This window comes from Epinephelus fuscoguttatus, linkage group LG11 (assembly GCF_011397635.1).
Source record: "Epinephelus fuscoguttatus linkage group LG11, E.fuscoguttatus.final_Chr_v1".
NCBI lineage: Eukaryota > Metazoa > Chordata > Actinopteri > Perciformes > Serranidae > Epinephelus > Epinephelus fuscoguttatus.
Window position 1 is genome coordinate 21,708,242 of NC_064762.1, and position 17,420 is coordinate 21,725,661.

A 17,420-nucleotide genomic window follows, 5' to 3' on the forward strand; every position below is an offset into this window, starting at 1 on the left:
GCTTGCGTATGTGTGTGTGTGTGATGTGTAAAATAACAGAGTGAAAACATTAATTTCGCTTTGAAAGACTTAATAAAGTAATGCTTTCTCTTCAGTCATGTTTTAAGTCACAAAATTCTCATCAGGATATCAGTGTGAAGTACATTTATATTGTGTTGTCTGTCAGGTACAAACTAGTGAAGGACTCACCAAGCAGGCTTAGGTCGGTACATGGGCCAAAGCATCCAATTCGACAGGAAAGGAAGGTGGTCAAAAGGCAAAAAATGGTCAAAAACACACTCACAAGGAACACTAGGGAAACGCTGGAAGTCTTACTCAAAGGTGAAGACGTTTGAGTAAGACGTTGAGACACAGGTGAAACACATTAGGGCGGGGCAAGTAATCACAAAGGAGGGAAACTTGATAGGGATCTGAAACGAGACGAGATGAGACAATGGTTACAAAAATAAAAAAGGAAATACAGGGATGACATATAAACATGAATTTGGGTGGCTTGACAGGTCTTGACGTAAAGTATGAATGGAGCTCAGAATATATAAAAACAATATTAATATTACAGCATATAAACCAGGGGTGCCCAAATACTTCTCAGTGGAGGGCCAAAAATGAATCAGGGTGGAGGGTCACGGGCCAAAACTAAACATTCATGTTGCAGTGCATTTAATTAAATGACTATGATATATATAAATGAGACCTGTTCTCTTACCGACCATAGCCGGGGCACCGTCGGTCGTGATGCCAGATAGCTTTTCCCACTTTAAGCTGTTCCTATCCATAACTCGCTATACTGCCATAAAAACATCCACTCCTTTTGTTGTCCCTTTCAGTGTTTCAAGGCCTGCAAGTTCCTGACACACTTCAAAGTCCTCATTAACGCCTCGCAGGAGCAGCTGTGCCGAGTCCGATATATCCGTGCTTTCATCACACGCGATGGAGAAAGCAGAAAATTGACCTGCTTTCTGGACAATTTGGCCCCGAACGTCTTCGGCCATATCCTCCACACGGCGGGTGACGGTGTTCCGTGACAAACTTATCTGGGAAAAAGCCCACGTCTGCACACGGTGTCAGCAGCAACTGTCAGACATTGTTTCACAAAATCACCCACAGCAAACGGTCGTCCGCTTCTGACAATGATGGAGCTAAGCTGATAACTTGCCCGAGTGGCATTGTCCTGTACAGTTGACGGCTGGAGTAGGGTACATTGTTGGGAGGTTAACTTTGATAGCAGGTCTCCAGCCTTCACCTTTCTCTCGTCTCCGGTGTATTTTGAGAACTGATGGGAATGCTGGGTTTCGAAGTGGCGACGGAGATTGTATTCTTTTAAAACAGCGACTCTCTGCTTGCATATTAGACATACTGCCTTGGAATCAATTTCAGTAAAAAAGTACTCGTGTTCCCAACAATTTTTAAACTTTCTTTTGTCAGTGTGCCAATTCCTCACACGCTCCATGCCTCCATCCCAGCATCTTCTCCCTCTCTGGTCAGTTCCGGCCGGATTTGAGCTGACGGGAGCTAAACAGCGCCACCCTATCCTCAATGTAACACAATGCTGATTTGTGGTCAGTAGAGGAAGTGCAACAATAAATAAATATTTAAAGAGATATTCCGACTGCTGGCAGCGGGAAAATAATAATTACTTAATTATTGAAAATTTGAGCATGGGCCGTGGGCCAAAACTAATCGGTCGCGGGCCAACTTTGGCCCGCGGGCCCCAAATTGGGCAGCCCTGATATAAACAATTAACATGTAAAATAATGTACACAGTGGTGAAGCAGGTGATCACCAGGAAAACGAAATGAATAACTATATAATATATTGTATGGCTATTCCTGAGGGTGTTTACTTATTTAATAACAATTATTTGACTGTATAAATGGCATCAGTATTGGATGATCTCTTATTTTTTTATGATATATGTTTGGGTTAATAAAATTACAATTTATGGATATAACTTTCCAGGTTTTAATACTTTTTTGATTGCTTAATAATGTATGTATTTAAAAATGATTAAATAAATGACTTGTATATGTTTATACTGAAAAGTTGAAAATTATGTTTACTATTATTTCCACCCAAACTCTCACCCTAGAGTAATAAATGAAAAATAAAAAAATAAAACTAAATAAACAACTAAATAGATCTGTTCTCCTCTCCTGTCGGCTCCAGCTCATGTCAGCTCATACGTGTTTCTGTGTTTGGTTTGAAAATCTTATGGGACACAAACACCCATCTCCCAGGTGAAAGTTTGTGTTTGTTGGACCCATCCACTGGAGTTTCACCACCTTAACTTTTGTTCTTGTCCCGCTATGTTTCCCCCTGATGCTGCCAAGCCACTGTTAAACTATAATGGTGACCGGCCATGTATCATGCTCATGTTAAAGAACGGCTGTTTTCATCGGTGTCTGATGCCGGAAGTCACTGCCCAAGCCATGGCGACTTTCGACGACTTCAGAGTGAGACCAGGTAAAGTAAACAGGTTAAAAAATGCACAAATGCTGGTGTGACCCTTTATATAGAATTTTGAATGCAGGACACAATCAGTGGTGTAATAAACCATTAAGATGAGTACAATTAAAAAGTTATCTTTTTTTTCCATTTTGTGCAGCTTTAAACTTTTACTTCACTACATTACAGAGAGAAACATTTTTTTTTAACTTCACATTTATCTGACCGCTCTTGTTGATTAAGATTTTACACAAAAAATATGAAATATGATGCACTGATATATATTAAACTGCTAAATGGAAGATAAGGTACTTAATGATCTCCATCCTGATTCGCTACACATTAAAACTCTTCTGAAAACAAGTATACATCAGTTATAATGATCCAGTTCAGCAGTAAGTAATGATATAGTCCTGAGAGGTGGAGTTGTGCTGTATAATGAGTACAAGTGCATTTGCTTCTCTGTACTCCTCTTTGTTATGACAGTAGGATTGAAAGGTACCTTTACATAATAATAACGTATTTTACTGTACTGCAAGCCTTACTTAAGTAGCAGCTCTGAATATTCCCTCTGCTGCTGCAGCTGTTGAATGTTTAGTAAAAAATTCAAATGTGACCGCTGCAGCTACAGTATGACACATGATGACACCAAGTGGTGGAGAAAGATTTGTAGCAATACTACAGTGTAGAAATACTCTGTTAGGAGTAAAAGTGCTGCATTCAAACTCTTCACACTCTGACCTACATAAAGGTACATACGTATTGGCATCAAAATATACTTAAAGCACCAAAAGGGCTCCTTATGTATATTTGCAGAGTGGCCCATTTCAGACTCACATATAATAAATATATTATTGGATTACAGTTGATTAATATATTCATGTGCAGCACATAGTTTTAATAATGCAGCTGGTGGAGGTGGGCAGCCCAGTCGCCAGAGGAAAATGCTGGCATTGGACATTTCTGATGATTATGTCACATCTGCATGTTTCATACGTGTCATATCAACCTGTCGAAAGTGATGTGTATGAGCTGATTTTGTCATGTGAGGTGGAGGGGATGGTGGATGGCGTGTCACCTAAGCAAGACCCTTAATAAGCTGCAAACCACTGTTCGAGCCCGACAAGCAACAAAACCGGTTGTGATTTAACGAGTCATTGCTGTTCTCCATTGGCTTTTTTCAGCCCAAGAAACGATTCGTTTTTTTTACCAAGACATTGCTGCTTTTCCTGCAAAGACTGGGGGCATGAGAAGCGATTGTATTTGAAACTTTAGCATGTTTCATAATATCATGTCAGTGTATCTGAAGTGACATATATGACCTGACTTTGTCATGTGGATGTGGAGGGGATGTTGGATGTCATGTCATCTAGGCAACAAGCTGTGGACCACTGTTCAAACCCAAAAAGCAACAAAAACGGTTGTGATTTTTCCTGCCTGGATAGTAACACGAAAGCAGTTGTTTTTTACTGAGACCTCGCTGCTTTTCCTGCAAAGATAATGGCATGAAAAGCAGTTGTGTTTTTACAGATACATTGCTGCTTTTCCTTAAAAGATAGCGGCATGAAGACACATTGTTTCTTTTTTTTGCCTGGATAGAAGCATGAAAAGAGATGTTTTTAGTGAGACATTGCTGCTCTTTCTTTATTTGTGCCTAAACCTAACTATGTGTTCACCACAGTGTTAGTGAAACATAAAATTTCAGTGTATCTGCTGCATAACAAATAACATAACATGCTGCATTTCCTGCAAGGATAATGGCATGAAAAGCACTTGTAATAACAGCAACATCATTGCTTTTCTTGCAAAGACAGTGGTATGAAAAGTGACTGTTTTTTACCGAGACATCACAGCTTTTCCTGCAAAGATAGTCTCATGAAACGGTTGTTTTCTACAGAGCCATCGCTGCTATTCCTGCAAGAATAGAGGCATGAAAAGCAGTTGTCTTTTACAGAGACGTCCCTGCTTTTCCTGCAGGGATCATGGCACAAAATGTGATTATTTTTATACGGCGACATTGCTGCTTTTCCTTTTTTGTGTCTAAACCTAACTACATTTTAACCACAGCTTTACTGAAACAAAACATTTCAATGTATCTGCTGCATAATAACATGCAAATGTATTATATGCATCATTTGCAGAAATGCACAATGCCCACAATTTTTCTGGCGACTGGGTTGAGGTGGGGCTAACTTTAATTACTATTATATACAGTTTAATATTAATAATCTAAATAATCTAAATCTGCATAGCAGCTTTAGTTTTTAAATAAATGTAGCTGGTGGAGTATTTGCCCCCAAAATCTAGAAGTAGCCTAGTCTTACAAAGTAGCATCAAATGTAAACAGTACTTGAGTAAATGTACTTAGTTACATCATCATCATCATCATCATCATCACTGATCCACACAGTGTGTCTTGTGATGAGGGTTTAACTGGGATTCACTCATATTGTGGAGAGGTGGGGGGAGACAGAGGTGGGTGGATGGATGGGTGTAGGGGGAGGATTCCTGCAGTGGGAGGGAGGTGAGGGATGGAGGCGTGGTGCTGAATGAACAGCTCCTCTGCTCATAAAGTAATCAGAGAGCTCCTCTGCTCCGTCAGAGCAGCGCACAGCCATGAGCCAGCCGAGCTCCCCGTCCTCCAGACCCGCGCTCGCACTCCGCCCGTCCCCCTGACGCGCACCACAGCACCATGAAGAGGCAAAACGTGAGGACCCTCGCCCTCATCATCTGCACCTTCACCTACCTGATCGTCGGCGCCGCGATCTTCGACGCGCTGGAGTCCCAGAAGGAGACGACCCAGAGGAAGGAGCTGGACCTGAGGAAAGCGGAGCTGCTCAGGAACTTCAACCTGTCCGCGGAGGACTTTGGCGAGCTGGAGAAGGTGGTGCTGGAGCTCAAGCCGCACAAAGCCGGGGTGCAGTGGAAATTCGCCGGCTCCTTTTACTTCGCCATCACTGTGATCACCACCATAGGTAAGAGGCTGACCATGTCTGAACTTTGGCTTTTATTTTACTGCGACATAAAAGTTTATATATTGGTTATACTCCGGTTTCTGTTTAATTTGAGGCAAAACCCATGCCTTTAAACCTCAGTGGAATAATCTGTGGGCTGCATGAGCCAAGCATGTTGTTTTAAAGGACATTAACATCACAGCAAATCCTAAAGGGAATACTGTAGCAGATTCACAGACATTTAAATACTCACAGGAACACTGTGTAATAATTTGAGCAATACCACAGACTGAATATACTCATAACCTCAATATTAAGTACAACAGGTGGCCTACCAAAAACCCCCTGCAGCTATAACAACAAATGACCAGATATTTACTAAGGTAAATATTAATACTGCAGTATAAAATACTCCATTACCAGTATAGGTCCTACACTGAGTGAGCATCAGTGGAAAAATATTGGAAAAAAAGTGTTAAAACAACGACTCAAAATGCAGAAAAATGGCAGCATTATATTACTCTGTTGTTAATAAATAAAACTGGGCCCAGTGAGTGACCCTGACCCGGGGAACCCACTGGTTGTTACTGGTTGCGAATGTTAAACTGTGGTTACTATACTTAGTGTTACTGTAATTTGAAGCATTCCCCGGCACAAGAATTTCCCTCTGGATAAATAGAGTTTAATTGAATTGAATATTGTTTCATGCTACTGCCCACTTGCAGTGTAATATACTGAGTGGTTTAATCTATACCAATGCATCTTGTTTTATAAGATCATTACATGTTTTGTGTGTCAAATCTGAATCTGCAGAGAAACCAGCACCTGTAGCTATCAGATGAGTAGAGCTAAAGCAGGATAAAATGGAAATACTCAAATTAAATACCTTAAAGTACTTAAAGGTCCAGTGTGTAGGTTTTAGGGAGATAATACAATACATGTGTTTTCTTTAGTGTATTGATACCTGAGAATAAGAATCATTGTGTTTTAGTTAGCTCAGAATGAGCTGTTGAGAGAGCAGGTCCTCATCTATTGAGTCTGCTATGTTGAATCAGTGTGTGTCTATAGTAGCCCAGGATGGATAAACAAAGCACTGGCTCTAGATAGGGTGATTCACGTTTCTGGCTCGGACACTGTACTTAGCAGCCCCTCTGTGACGAGGGTGTCGGAAAACACAGATTTTTTTCTAACATGAAGCTAATTTATTCAGTGTTTTTACCACTTAACATGACTGGGTCTGTTTGTTTTGGAGAGGAAGAGACCTCTGTGGATAATTTGGCTTCTGGTAAAAACCTCCTGAATGTCAGGATCTTACAGTAAGTTATCAGAAAAAAATGATGAGGTTCTGGGCAAGTGTTCCATCTCCAACATGCCAAACAGCATAGGAAAAACACTGATTTCTAACATGAACTGCTTTATTCAGTGTTTTTACTGGTTGCAATCACCTGGTTTGTTTCTTTTAAAGAGAAGGAGACTTCTGTGGATAATTCGGCTCCCAGTAATAGGGTTGCAGTTGCATATTGGTTTAAATGTGTATCATGATTTGAAAGCTGACAGTGTACATTTGCATATAAGATAAGATAAACTTCATTGTCCCAAGCGGGAAATTTGTTTTGGGCACATATAGTGCAACATAGCTGCATAGCAGATACAACCATCATATACAATCAATTATCAGTTATCTAGAATACGAAAAAAGAAATGCAACTGGACGGTGAATCTCAACTTTTGATTTTTTTTGAAAAGGGAGACTTTTTTACACAAACTTCCATTTTTAAAAAATGGTTTCAAGTAGGGTTGCAGTGGTCAACCTCAACTTAATTTTTCTTTTTTCACATATATCCATTAAGAAAATGGTTTCAAGTTTTTTTTTATAGTGATAAAACATTTGTTCAGCCAAAAAAAAAAAAAAATCTTTTTTTTAATACCTTAACGGTCACTTTGACTTATAATACTGATAATTAAGTAATACCTTGATACCTTAAATCTCATACTGTTGCAACCCTACCCCATAAAAACCTTCTGAACATCTGGATCAGAAATGAGGTGAGCACACATTTGCATGTGCTTGGTAAGCAGGCTGTAGGAAGTGTAGGAAAAACACAGATTTTTTTAACGTGAAACTGCTTTATTCAGTGTTTTTACCATTTTCAATCACCTGGTCTGTTTGTTTTTGAGAGGATGAGACCTCTGTGAATAATTCAGCTCCTGGTTAAAACCTCCTGAGCAATGAACACTGAGGGAATCCTAAGCAGGACAGGGTTCAGCTGGTTGCAATTTGCAGTTCTCACCACTAGATGCCACTAAATCCCCCTCAATCTTACCCACTGGACCTTTAAGTACAGCGGCTGAAGACACAGGAAACCTGCTCATGAATACATAACAGCATGATGTGCTATAATGATAACACAGCTGGAGGAAACATCATCAAATATCATTTATAAACTTAGTGGTAAGTGCAACAGGTGCACCACAAACCCCTGCAGCTGTGTTTTCATAATATAACCCTTATACCATGAAAGACTGCACCAATAATTCTTGAAACATCTTAAACATATGTTTGTTATAGTGACAGCGATGAAGGTTAAATTACCATTTGTTAGATGATCTTACATGATGTGAATATAGATCATCACTGACACAAGTTCTTCACATCAGTATGAGGTGCTGGTGGCAGCTTGAAGCCCCATTACCGCAGTGTTAACACTGTGTGTGTTGCTCCACACAGACTGAGCCCAGACAAACAGGTTGTCATCAGAACCTTTTACTGAAACGCAGCATTGAAAAAGGGGGTCGCATCAAAGTCAGATCCGCAGCCGCCAAGTGAAGGACTATTAAGGACAAGCTTATCGTCAAATCTGAAATTGTGCTGCTCATAACTAAAGGTTGTTTTTTTTTTCTAGAGAAGATGCTGCAGGAAACTTAAGTTATGAGACATTCATTTGCCTCTTCTCTTGTACTCATTATTCCTGCTCCAAAAAGCCCTGCAACAACACAAGGCTCCCAGCTCTTTACTCACTTTATCACACAGCCTTCAACATGAGCCGGTTTGTTTATTTCATTTTGACTTCACTCAGCTCTTTGCGTAACACTCTGCTTGTAGCTACAACCCCAAGCTTCACTTTGTCAGGCATGTTGTGCTATGATTTGTCACTTTTAAAGATCCAAAGTGTAGTGTTTAGGGGATATATTGGCAGGAATGAAATATAGTATTATAAGCATGTTTTCTTTAGTGTATGATCACCGTAATATAAGAACTGTTGGGTTTTCGTTACCTGAGAATGAGCTGTTTGTATTTAGATAGGAAGCAGGTCCTCGACCACAGTGATCACCATATTGTGCCGCCATGTTCCTACTGTAGCTCAGAATGTACAAACCAAACACTGATTCTAGACAGGGCCATTTGTGTATTTTGATTTTGCATTGGCCACAGTAGTTCACAGCCCCACTGTGACGAGAGTGTGGTAAAAAAGTTTGCATGAAACTGCTTTATTCAGTGTTAAAATCACTGGGTTTGTTTGTTTTCCCAGTGCTCCCAGTAAAAACCTCCTCAGCAATAAACACCCAGCGAATTCTAACTGGGCGAATTACAGCTGGTGGCAATCTGCGATCCTCACCGACAGAAGCCACTATATCTCCCTACATACCACAAACTGTTCCTTTAAAGCAGCTCTATGCAATTTTTGCCTAACAACAACCACTGTAGCTACAACTGGTGATTACAGGAATTGAATTTGCTTTGAGAGAAATTTATGGATTTTTCCACCTGGACCCTATTCTCCCATGTGTCTATGTCTACGTGGGCAACAACAGTTTTTGAATTTAGTCCAATATTGAGAGAAGGTGCTGCAGAGTAATAGAACATTTTCCTTTACCTTTAATTTGATCCAGTCTGTTTGTTATTGACTCAACTCGCCAGACTTCAGAACAAGACTTCCCCATGAGTGAGATTTGGTTGGACACAAGTAGACCAGATGAAGCAAAAGTTAATAAGGTGTTTTATTTCTCGGTAGAGGTCCTTTCCATAATGTTGTCAGACACTTACAATAACAATCTGAGCTTGTCAGTGGCAATAGAGGCACTTTAAGTGGATGCACATTGATGCTGAGAAATTGACCCAAACAACTATTTTGCATGTAGTGACCAGACTTCCTGGTTTTCCTGGGATTGTCCCCGATTTCAAGATGGGTGTGCCAGGTCTGTCAGATTCCAATACAAACTGATTTATTTGTTAGTTTCAATCAATTGATGGGTCGTTGCCAACTTAGTAGCTATGACGCTGACAGCTCTTTCTCACAGAACTTGTCAGTACTCTAACAGTTAGCTGTCACGCTGAAGAAAAAGGGTTTTTTTTCTTAACAGCTCTTCGTAAAGTACCTGGCAACAAAAAATTTGTACAGACTGCAAGACACATTTTTGGTCATGCTAGGTGGAAATGCTAGCATAAAAGATCATATCAGTACAGGGACCTTTGCCTACCATCGGGTGAAACATAAGTTGAACTTTCGATCCAGGGACTATATAGTTGGTCCTGTGTGTTATAGTGTTATTGATATTGACATTTGATATTTATTTCGAACACATAAAAAAAGACAGAAAGTAGTTTTTACAAATAATGAAAAGCAATTGTCAATGTATAGTTACTTTGATTTACACATTCGAAAAAGACTGTGAGGAAGTATAAACTTAATAAATCTCACCCCTCCTCGTGGTTGTGCACCACCATACTGTCTGTCCCAATTTATGGTCACCCTAACATCGCAGCCCATTTCGCAGCTGCTGGCTGCAGCTCTCTCTCAATACTGGACCAATTTCAAAAATAGTTGTTCATATTAGACACAGTAACATGTTAAAAAGGTTGAAAAATATGTTAAGTTCCCCTGTAATATCTCTTTAATCAGTTGCTTCGAAGACATCATGTTCATCTGTGATATTATTAAACATAGCTCAACAGGAATACAAGTACAAAATGGTCATAAAATGAGCATCTTTCTAAAGTTTGCTAGTGTTAGCTAACATTAGTTTCCATCTACTGGTCATACCAGACCAAGTAAAGCGGTAGTGGCAAACACTCGAGTTGAGAAATGGTTCATTTTATTGCTCATAAATTCAACTTTTTATTTGGGAGAGGGATATTGTGTTTTTATTCTTATAAAACAGACACACAATCTCACTTCATCATGTTCTTTTCATCTCTCAAGATCGCCGTGTCCTATCTCAGCCTGTGTTTAGTGACCGGGGCAGTTGTCAGTGGTGACCTGTGACTCTGTAACCCTATCAGATGCAGGCGACTAATTGCACACTAACCCAACCCCGGGTGTCTGTAACCGCATTCTGTAATTGCGAGCCCCGAGGCTGCTACAAACACAGTGATTGGCGTTGCAGCCTGCCATTAAGTATTAATGACAACACCAGACCCTCGATGTTCCGCTGGCCTCTTGGCACACGACATTAACACAGTAGATACTGTACTGTACACTGAATATCCTGCAGCCATGACTTACAGTAAGGTCTGAATGCTGAGCCACAGGACAAAGGTGAAACATTGAATTCATTAAGCCTTTATTTGAAGCTAAATCTGAGCTTAAGCTGTGATTTATTTCAAATTTCGATCAGAAAGGAGAGGCTACAGCTATTTACTGAAGTATAATAGACGTGAACGTTTTATTTCCTGTCATATTCTTTGAAATTAGTGATCAAAGTCATTTTAGAAACGAGGCTCAGGACACTCTGATCCAACACAGGACACACCGAGGACCAGAGTGTGAAAACATGACATGATGCTCTCTGTATGAAAAATGAAAGAGAGGTCAGTCTGTTTTGAAATTAATATTGTATATAACTCATAGGTGGTTGATTCTATGAGAAAACATACATTTCCTGGATAAAAAAATCATATTTCTAAATTGCACATCGGCCAGTGGAAAAGATCTAGCACATGACAAGATCTGGTCCCAGCATGCTCTACTAATAATTTAACATAAGTGAGGAAGGGAGAAGAAGCCGCAGTCAGTAATCAGTCATCACTTTCCACAGAGGAAAGGGGAGGCGGAGGGCAGGGTGTCCATTTACTCACCAAGTGTGGGGGGAAAAGATTGAGGCGATGTGAGAAACACCACGAGGGGAAAATAAACGAGCTTTGAGTGAGAAAGCGCTCTCAAGATGGCGGGAGTGGATAAAAGTCTGGAGCTCAGGGGGATCTCTGCCACAGTCACCCTCCTCCAGGGGTGCACATGTTGTCACGGCCACGTCAGCGCGTGTGTGACTGCTGCAGTTCAAGGTCATTTGGACCACGTAGAGGACAAACACACAACATGAAAACACTGTCGCACAAAGAAGACATGGCTCATATCCTCTGTGTGTTATCTGATGTGCCGTGTGACATCTGATAACTGCAGGAACATGTCGTTCTTTTTGGGCAGCTGGCTTGTGTTTTTGTTTTTAATCATATGTTGATGTACATTAGTCATTGTCTTTATGATATCACAGTGAATTTACATAAGCTGAATTAAATCAAATGACACACACACACACACACACACACACACACAACATATTTTCTCACGTACTTCCAGTAGTATTGAGTCATGCAGAAAGTTTTGATTTTATTTGGCCAAGGTTCATCCATCCAACGCCAACATTCAGTGCTCATGCAGTAGTTTGGCCTTTTTGTAGCAAGGCTTTGGGTCACATGGACGTGCACATGGTTCTATTCATAGTACAACTAAGGGGCCACATCAGCCCTAAGTAGTAAACTGGAGGCCTGCGAGGTGAGTTTATCATCCTCCTACTGCCAACATTGGGTGAAACAGAAACACAGAAGACGCTGCTGGGTCTGGAGTGATAGTGTATAGGATGTTAAAGTAATTTAACTGTGGTTTGCTTGACTGCAGTGTTTTGCACCAGCCTGAAGTGTGGAACCAGAGATTGGAGTATGCGCAGTTGACGTGCTTATGCGTGCAGTCTGCATGGTGACACAAAATGGACTGCACGCAGACACCCACACAGAGGTTCATGCAGATCCTTGCGCACGCAGGTGGATTACGTCACATGGACCCTCGCGCACAAGCGGACTTAAAGAAACTTATTCCCTGAAATAAACCTGCCATTAACTAGACCTTTTCAGTAACCCTAACCATGATAATGGTGTATTTCCCGGAGCTTCCTGTTGTTGTGCTGTCGGTCATAGTAGGTGTTTCAGACCAGAAGTTTGAGGTCATGTTTTTCACAGTGGAAAGAGTTCTTGTCATCTTTTCTCTTGACAAAATCAAATAACAAAAGTAATGGGAGTATTTCCAGCTGTTAAAGGTAAGCGTTTCCATCCCCCAAACTAGCTTACTGCTTTGCGATGTGCCTGCGCAGCACGACCATCACGAAAATGAATCCGCAATGTGATTGTTGCATTTCAAGTATTACTGAAATTGTATTAGTAATTAGTTACACTGCTCGTTACTGGAAAAAAATTGATATTAATACTGTAATACCAGTAACGTGTTACTGCCCAACACTGCTTAACTGTACATTTTACTTACCAGGACACAATCTTTGCCTTAAGTATACTGTAGTTGTGCAGGTTTTGCCCAAAACAAATCATCTGGCGTGTTTTTGTGGTGTGATAGAGTCTTTTTTTTTTATTTCATGTCGACAATAATCAAGTCAGATAATCACTTTAGTTGTTCTTTTATCTCAGACATGTATTAAGATGTTACATACATTTTTTGGCTTCTTGACATGTTTCGGCGGAAACCGAACCGTCACAAAAGTCTGATCTGTCAATCAGCTGATGTTAGGAAGGTGTGACCATCCTGTCAGTTTTGACAGATCAGCTAATAAAGACGCTAAAGAAACTGCTGACATAATGAACACCACTGAATTAATAATTGAGTCTATTACAGTACTCTACAACAGCAAATTCTAAGGGTTGGTTCACCCAATAAAAAAGCATTACCCAACCAGATAGTTTAATTGTCCATATCTAAAGATGTCTGTCTGTGGAATTTCTGCCTTTACCCCATCTCAGTGGAAGTGAATAGAATTTTGTCTGTGGCACAGTTTTCATACTCTCTATTGAAAAAATAGTCCTTTACAAAATGTGAGTTCTGTGATTATTATGATTAATGAGGACACTGTTTATAGGAAGGCATGTTGATGTTGAAATAATACTTGTCATATTTCATGGAAACAGTATTAGGTAGGGAGGAAATCTCAGAGTGACGTCACGAAATCTGGGCAAATAAAACCAAGACGATCAGATATCAGCAGGCGTAAGTGAGTTTTTTCTGTCATAATGTGGGTGAACTGGACCTTTATCTACTTGCTGATCGAGTTCTTTGAAGTCGTGGAGAATTAACTTTGCAAAAGAATACATTTTGACTCTGACCTTTTGTCTAATATCTAATCTCTGAAGTCATTAACCGTCCTCTTAGGCTCATAAACCAATTTTTTTAAAGGATCGTTTAAAGTCACCATATGGTTGTAGTTAGAAAAACATTCCTTCCTGGATTTTTATTATTGTGAATCACTCTTGTTAAATAGTTTTTGTTCAAAGATCATTTGGCTGTTTGCCTGTTGCTGATTCAGTAGACATGAGCTCAGTGTTTCGATGGAGCGGCTCGTCATTTGTATTCTGCGACTCCATAACTGTAGAGAGAGGAAGAAAAGACAAATGCGTTCAGGGCATGCAATCTGTACCAGTCGCTATAATCCTAACAGATAGCATCCAGTCAGTGTCAAAGCACTTTAACTGTGTGAGGGAAAATCTGCCGGTTGGTTTGCAGTCAGACCCTCCATCACATTAAAAGTGTCTTGGATCAGAGAGCTGAAGCCCTTCCAGCTCTGGTTTAGTTGCTCCGTCACCAGCAGTGCATCAGTTGTTGATGAATTGGGAAGCTACCAACTGTGGAAGCACATTAGTGTGTGAATGTGAAGCAGGCTGTCGCTGAGAAAAAAAATAAAGAGCAGCAAATTCTCTCTGGGTCAGTGCATCTAATGTTTCTATATGTGGACTCACTATGAATAAAATATGTGATAATTTTTCTATTTTCATCACTGACATGTATTTCGATTCGGCACAAGGCGTGACTCCATTTTCAGGCCGTTGCATAATTAGAGGTCAGATCCTGAATTATTAATGGTAATTACTTACATTAGTATCATCATTATTATTCAGTCAGCTTAAGAGGTGAGCGCAGTAAGTGGTTGGGTGCACAAAGAATATAACTCTTACCAGCTGTTCCACATGGGCTCCTATCGTTGTCACACAGACAGGGAGATGGATCCTTCAGCGCTTCAGCTGGTGGAGTGACTGCAGGGCGACAATACAAATAAAGATACAGCTGTGTTGCACTCAGTGACCTAGTGATATTGGCAGTGAGGCGATAGAGGTGCCTTTCTGCTTTTGTTTCATCAGAAACTTTTAGTTTAAGACATACTGTAGGTACAAGTTTAATCACATCAAAAAGAATGAAGAGCTGTCTTAGACGTTTCTTATTTGTCTGTAACCTGGATGGAGTTTTGCTCAGATATTCATGGTTCCCAGATGATGAATCCTCATGACTCCTCTGACTTTTCCTCTAGCACCACCATGAGGTTCACATTTCTAGTTACTAACTGTAATGTCTCGACAACAATGGATTTACATGAGATTTGATTCAGTTTTTCTGAACAGCACGGTGTTACAGTGGTTAGCACTAGCTCTTTTTACATAGGAATTGTGCAAATTTGCAGGAAATCCCAATCAGTCTTCAAAAGTCAGCAAAATGCTGCCTGCCTACTTTTGTTTATACAGAATGCAATGGGGGGCGTGAGCAAGTAACAAAACATGTAGCTCAGCGTGTGACGTAAACAGTGACATGCTCCGAGGGAAGCCGCGGCTGGTCAGTCCTTCAGCGATTCTCACATAAGTTGGCCCGTCCTTCACCGTCACCGTCATTTGACGGTTAATGGCTTCTTTATTTGCGAGGACAAGGAGGGCGCATAATTCCTTGTCTACCCAGTTGTTTATCTTTACAGTGTCTGTCAGGTTTGCGTTTCCCTCTTGCTACTAGCTGCTCGCTAATTAGTGCTATCAGCTGTTTCCTGTTTATCCACTGCCAGTGGGTCACACGTGTGGCGTCATCAACAGCTCCTCCCACAAGTCATCAATAGCCCCTCCCGTGACGGAAGGGCGCCTTGTTCTTTTTAAACCAAAAAGGTTCCGCCAATATGACTACCCTACGAGGCGGAACATTGGGCACCTCGGATCGACTCGCCAATCCAGCTCTGTGTGTCTAAACACTCGCCGCTTGCCGGCAAAACGGCCCAACATTTGCCGAAAATCTGGCAGTGTAAAAGGGGCTATTGTCACCTTACGGCAGGAGGGTTCTTGGTTCGAACCTAGCTAGGGTGGGGGGTTCAAACCCAGGGTAGAGGAGCCCTTCTGTGTGGAGTTTGCATGTTCTCCCCATGTCAGTGTGGGTTTTCTCCAGGTACTCCAACTTCCTCCCACAGTCCAAAGACATGCAGGTTAATTGGTGACTCTAAATTGTCTGTAGGTGTGAATGTGAGTGTGAATGGTTGTCTGTCTCTATGTGTCAGCCCTGTGATAGTCTGGTGACCTGAATTCATAAATGAATGAATGTCTCCCTCAGGATAAATAGCAATAATTTTGGTGATCCTTGCATGTTTCATCGAGCACCATCATCTGTCAAGGCATGACCTGATACTCCTGCTCTCTGGTGTAGAGGTCTTCATAGGTCTAAAATGAAAACCCATACCCTAATGGACTTGAAAAGTTTTTTCTGAGATTCGATTGGACCTTTTAAGAATATAGACAGACTGTAGCTTCATCCACCCACTTCTTTTTTTTGCATAGCAAGAAGTCCTGTTTAAAGGTCAGTGGTCTGTAGCCTGCAGTCAGTACTCTTTGTTCTTTGTTTGAGCAGCTTCCCTAAACATTGTCTCATCCAGAGAAAGTCCCAAACAGGATTCTGTGCCTTTAGAAAGGTCTGATGGGGATAGCAATTACATCATGCACAGCAGACTAAAGGGCAGGTAGATTTTTTTGTTGACTAATTATAACTTTGTATTCAATGAATTACAATTTTATTCTTGTAATATTACCACTGTCTTCTTAGAATACCAACACTTTATTCCTGACTTCTCAGTGAACTAAGATATGTGGAAGATGCTTGAGCAGAAATCTTGCTGAAATAGATACGAGCTATTAAAGCCCAGGGGTTTGTGAATTAATTGACCCTTTGTTCAGCCCTGCCCCTTTGTGATGGTCCATCAAACATGGAGCCCACGCCACAACGAACTGTACTCCCTGAAGAAATATTATCACATTTTTGGAAAAATGTGTTTTGGAAGGATTTCAGAGAGAAGCCGACAGACGGGTCTACAATATGTGTTCAAAGATATATCCAGGATGTCAAACTGACTCAGCAAGCAACAACATGTTAGACAGTAAAGACAGAAGCTAAAGCCTAACGCACAGATCACAGTGTAAAAGTGAACCACCACATCACCTAGTAACTGAGACAGAAGGCAATGAAAATAAAGGGAAACTTGCCGATATTCAACCAGCTGTGTGGCATCACAGTGTGTGCAGATGAATAGTGTTTTGCTTCGCCCCCGTGCTGCAAGCAGGAAATCCAAAATGTGGGATCATTTTGAGAAGGTGAAGGACGAACCCAAGATGATATGTAAACTCATCTTCATTGGTCGACTACAAAATGACGTATCATCTGAAACATGGAAGTAGCTACATGCCCATTAGCCACTAAGCACAATCATTACTGCTTTGCCGACAGTGTCAATAACAGTAGCACAGTGTTAACAGTGTTACTGATACTATTCTTTCTCACACCTTCAACTCAAACCATTGTGTGTCCAAAATATAATCTAATAATCAAACTAATATTGTAAACATGCCTAGTCGACTAATGGCCCTAAATGACATCTACTGGTCACCTCAGAAAATTCTTAGTCAAGAGCAGCTCTAGTGGGTACTTGTTAGTCCCCTAGGAAGGTGGAAAGAAT

At 40.8% G+C, this 17,420-nt stretch overlaps 1 protein-coding gene across 1 annotated transcript in view; it reads left to right on the top strand.

Moving 5' to 3' along the window:
* The first annotated feature begins 5,048 nt into the window (after positions 1-5,048).
* Positions 5,049-17,420, top strand: part of kcnk3a (potassium channel, subfamily K, member 3a) — a 56,035-nt gene continuing 43,663 nt past the window's right edge. Inside the window, exon 1 of the mRNA XM_049589936.1 lies at positions 5,049-5,420. Within this exon, the coding sequence (XP_049445893.1) occupies positions 5,138-5,420 (283 nt within the window). The 5' untranslated portion in view covers positions 5,049-5,137. The remainder of the gene's footprint in view (positions 5,421-17,420) is intronic.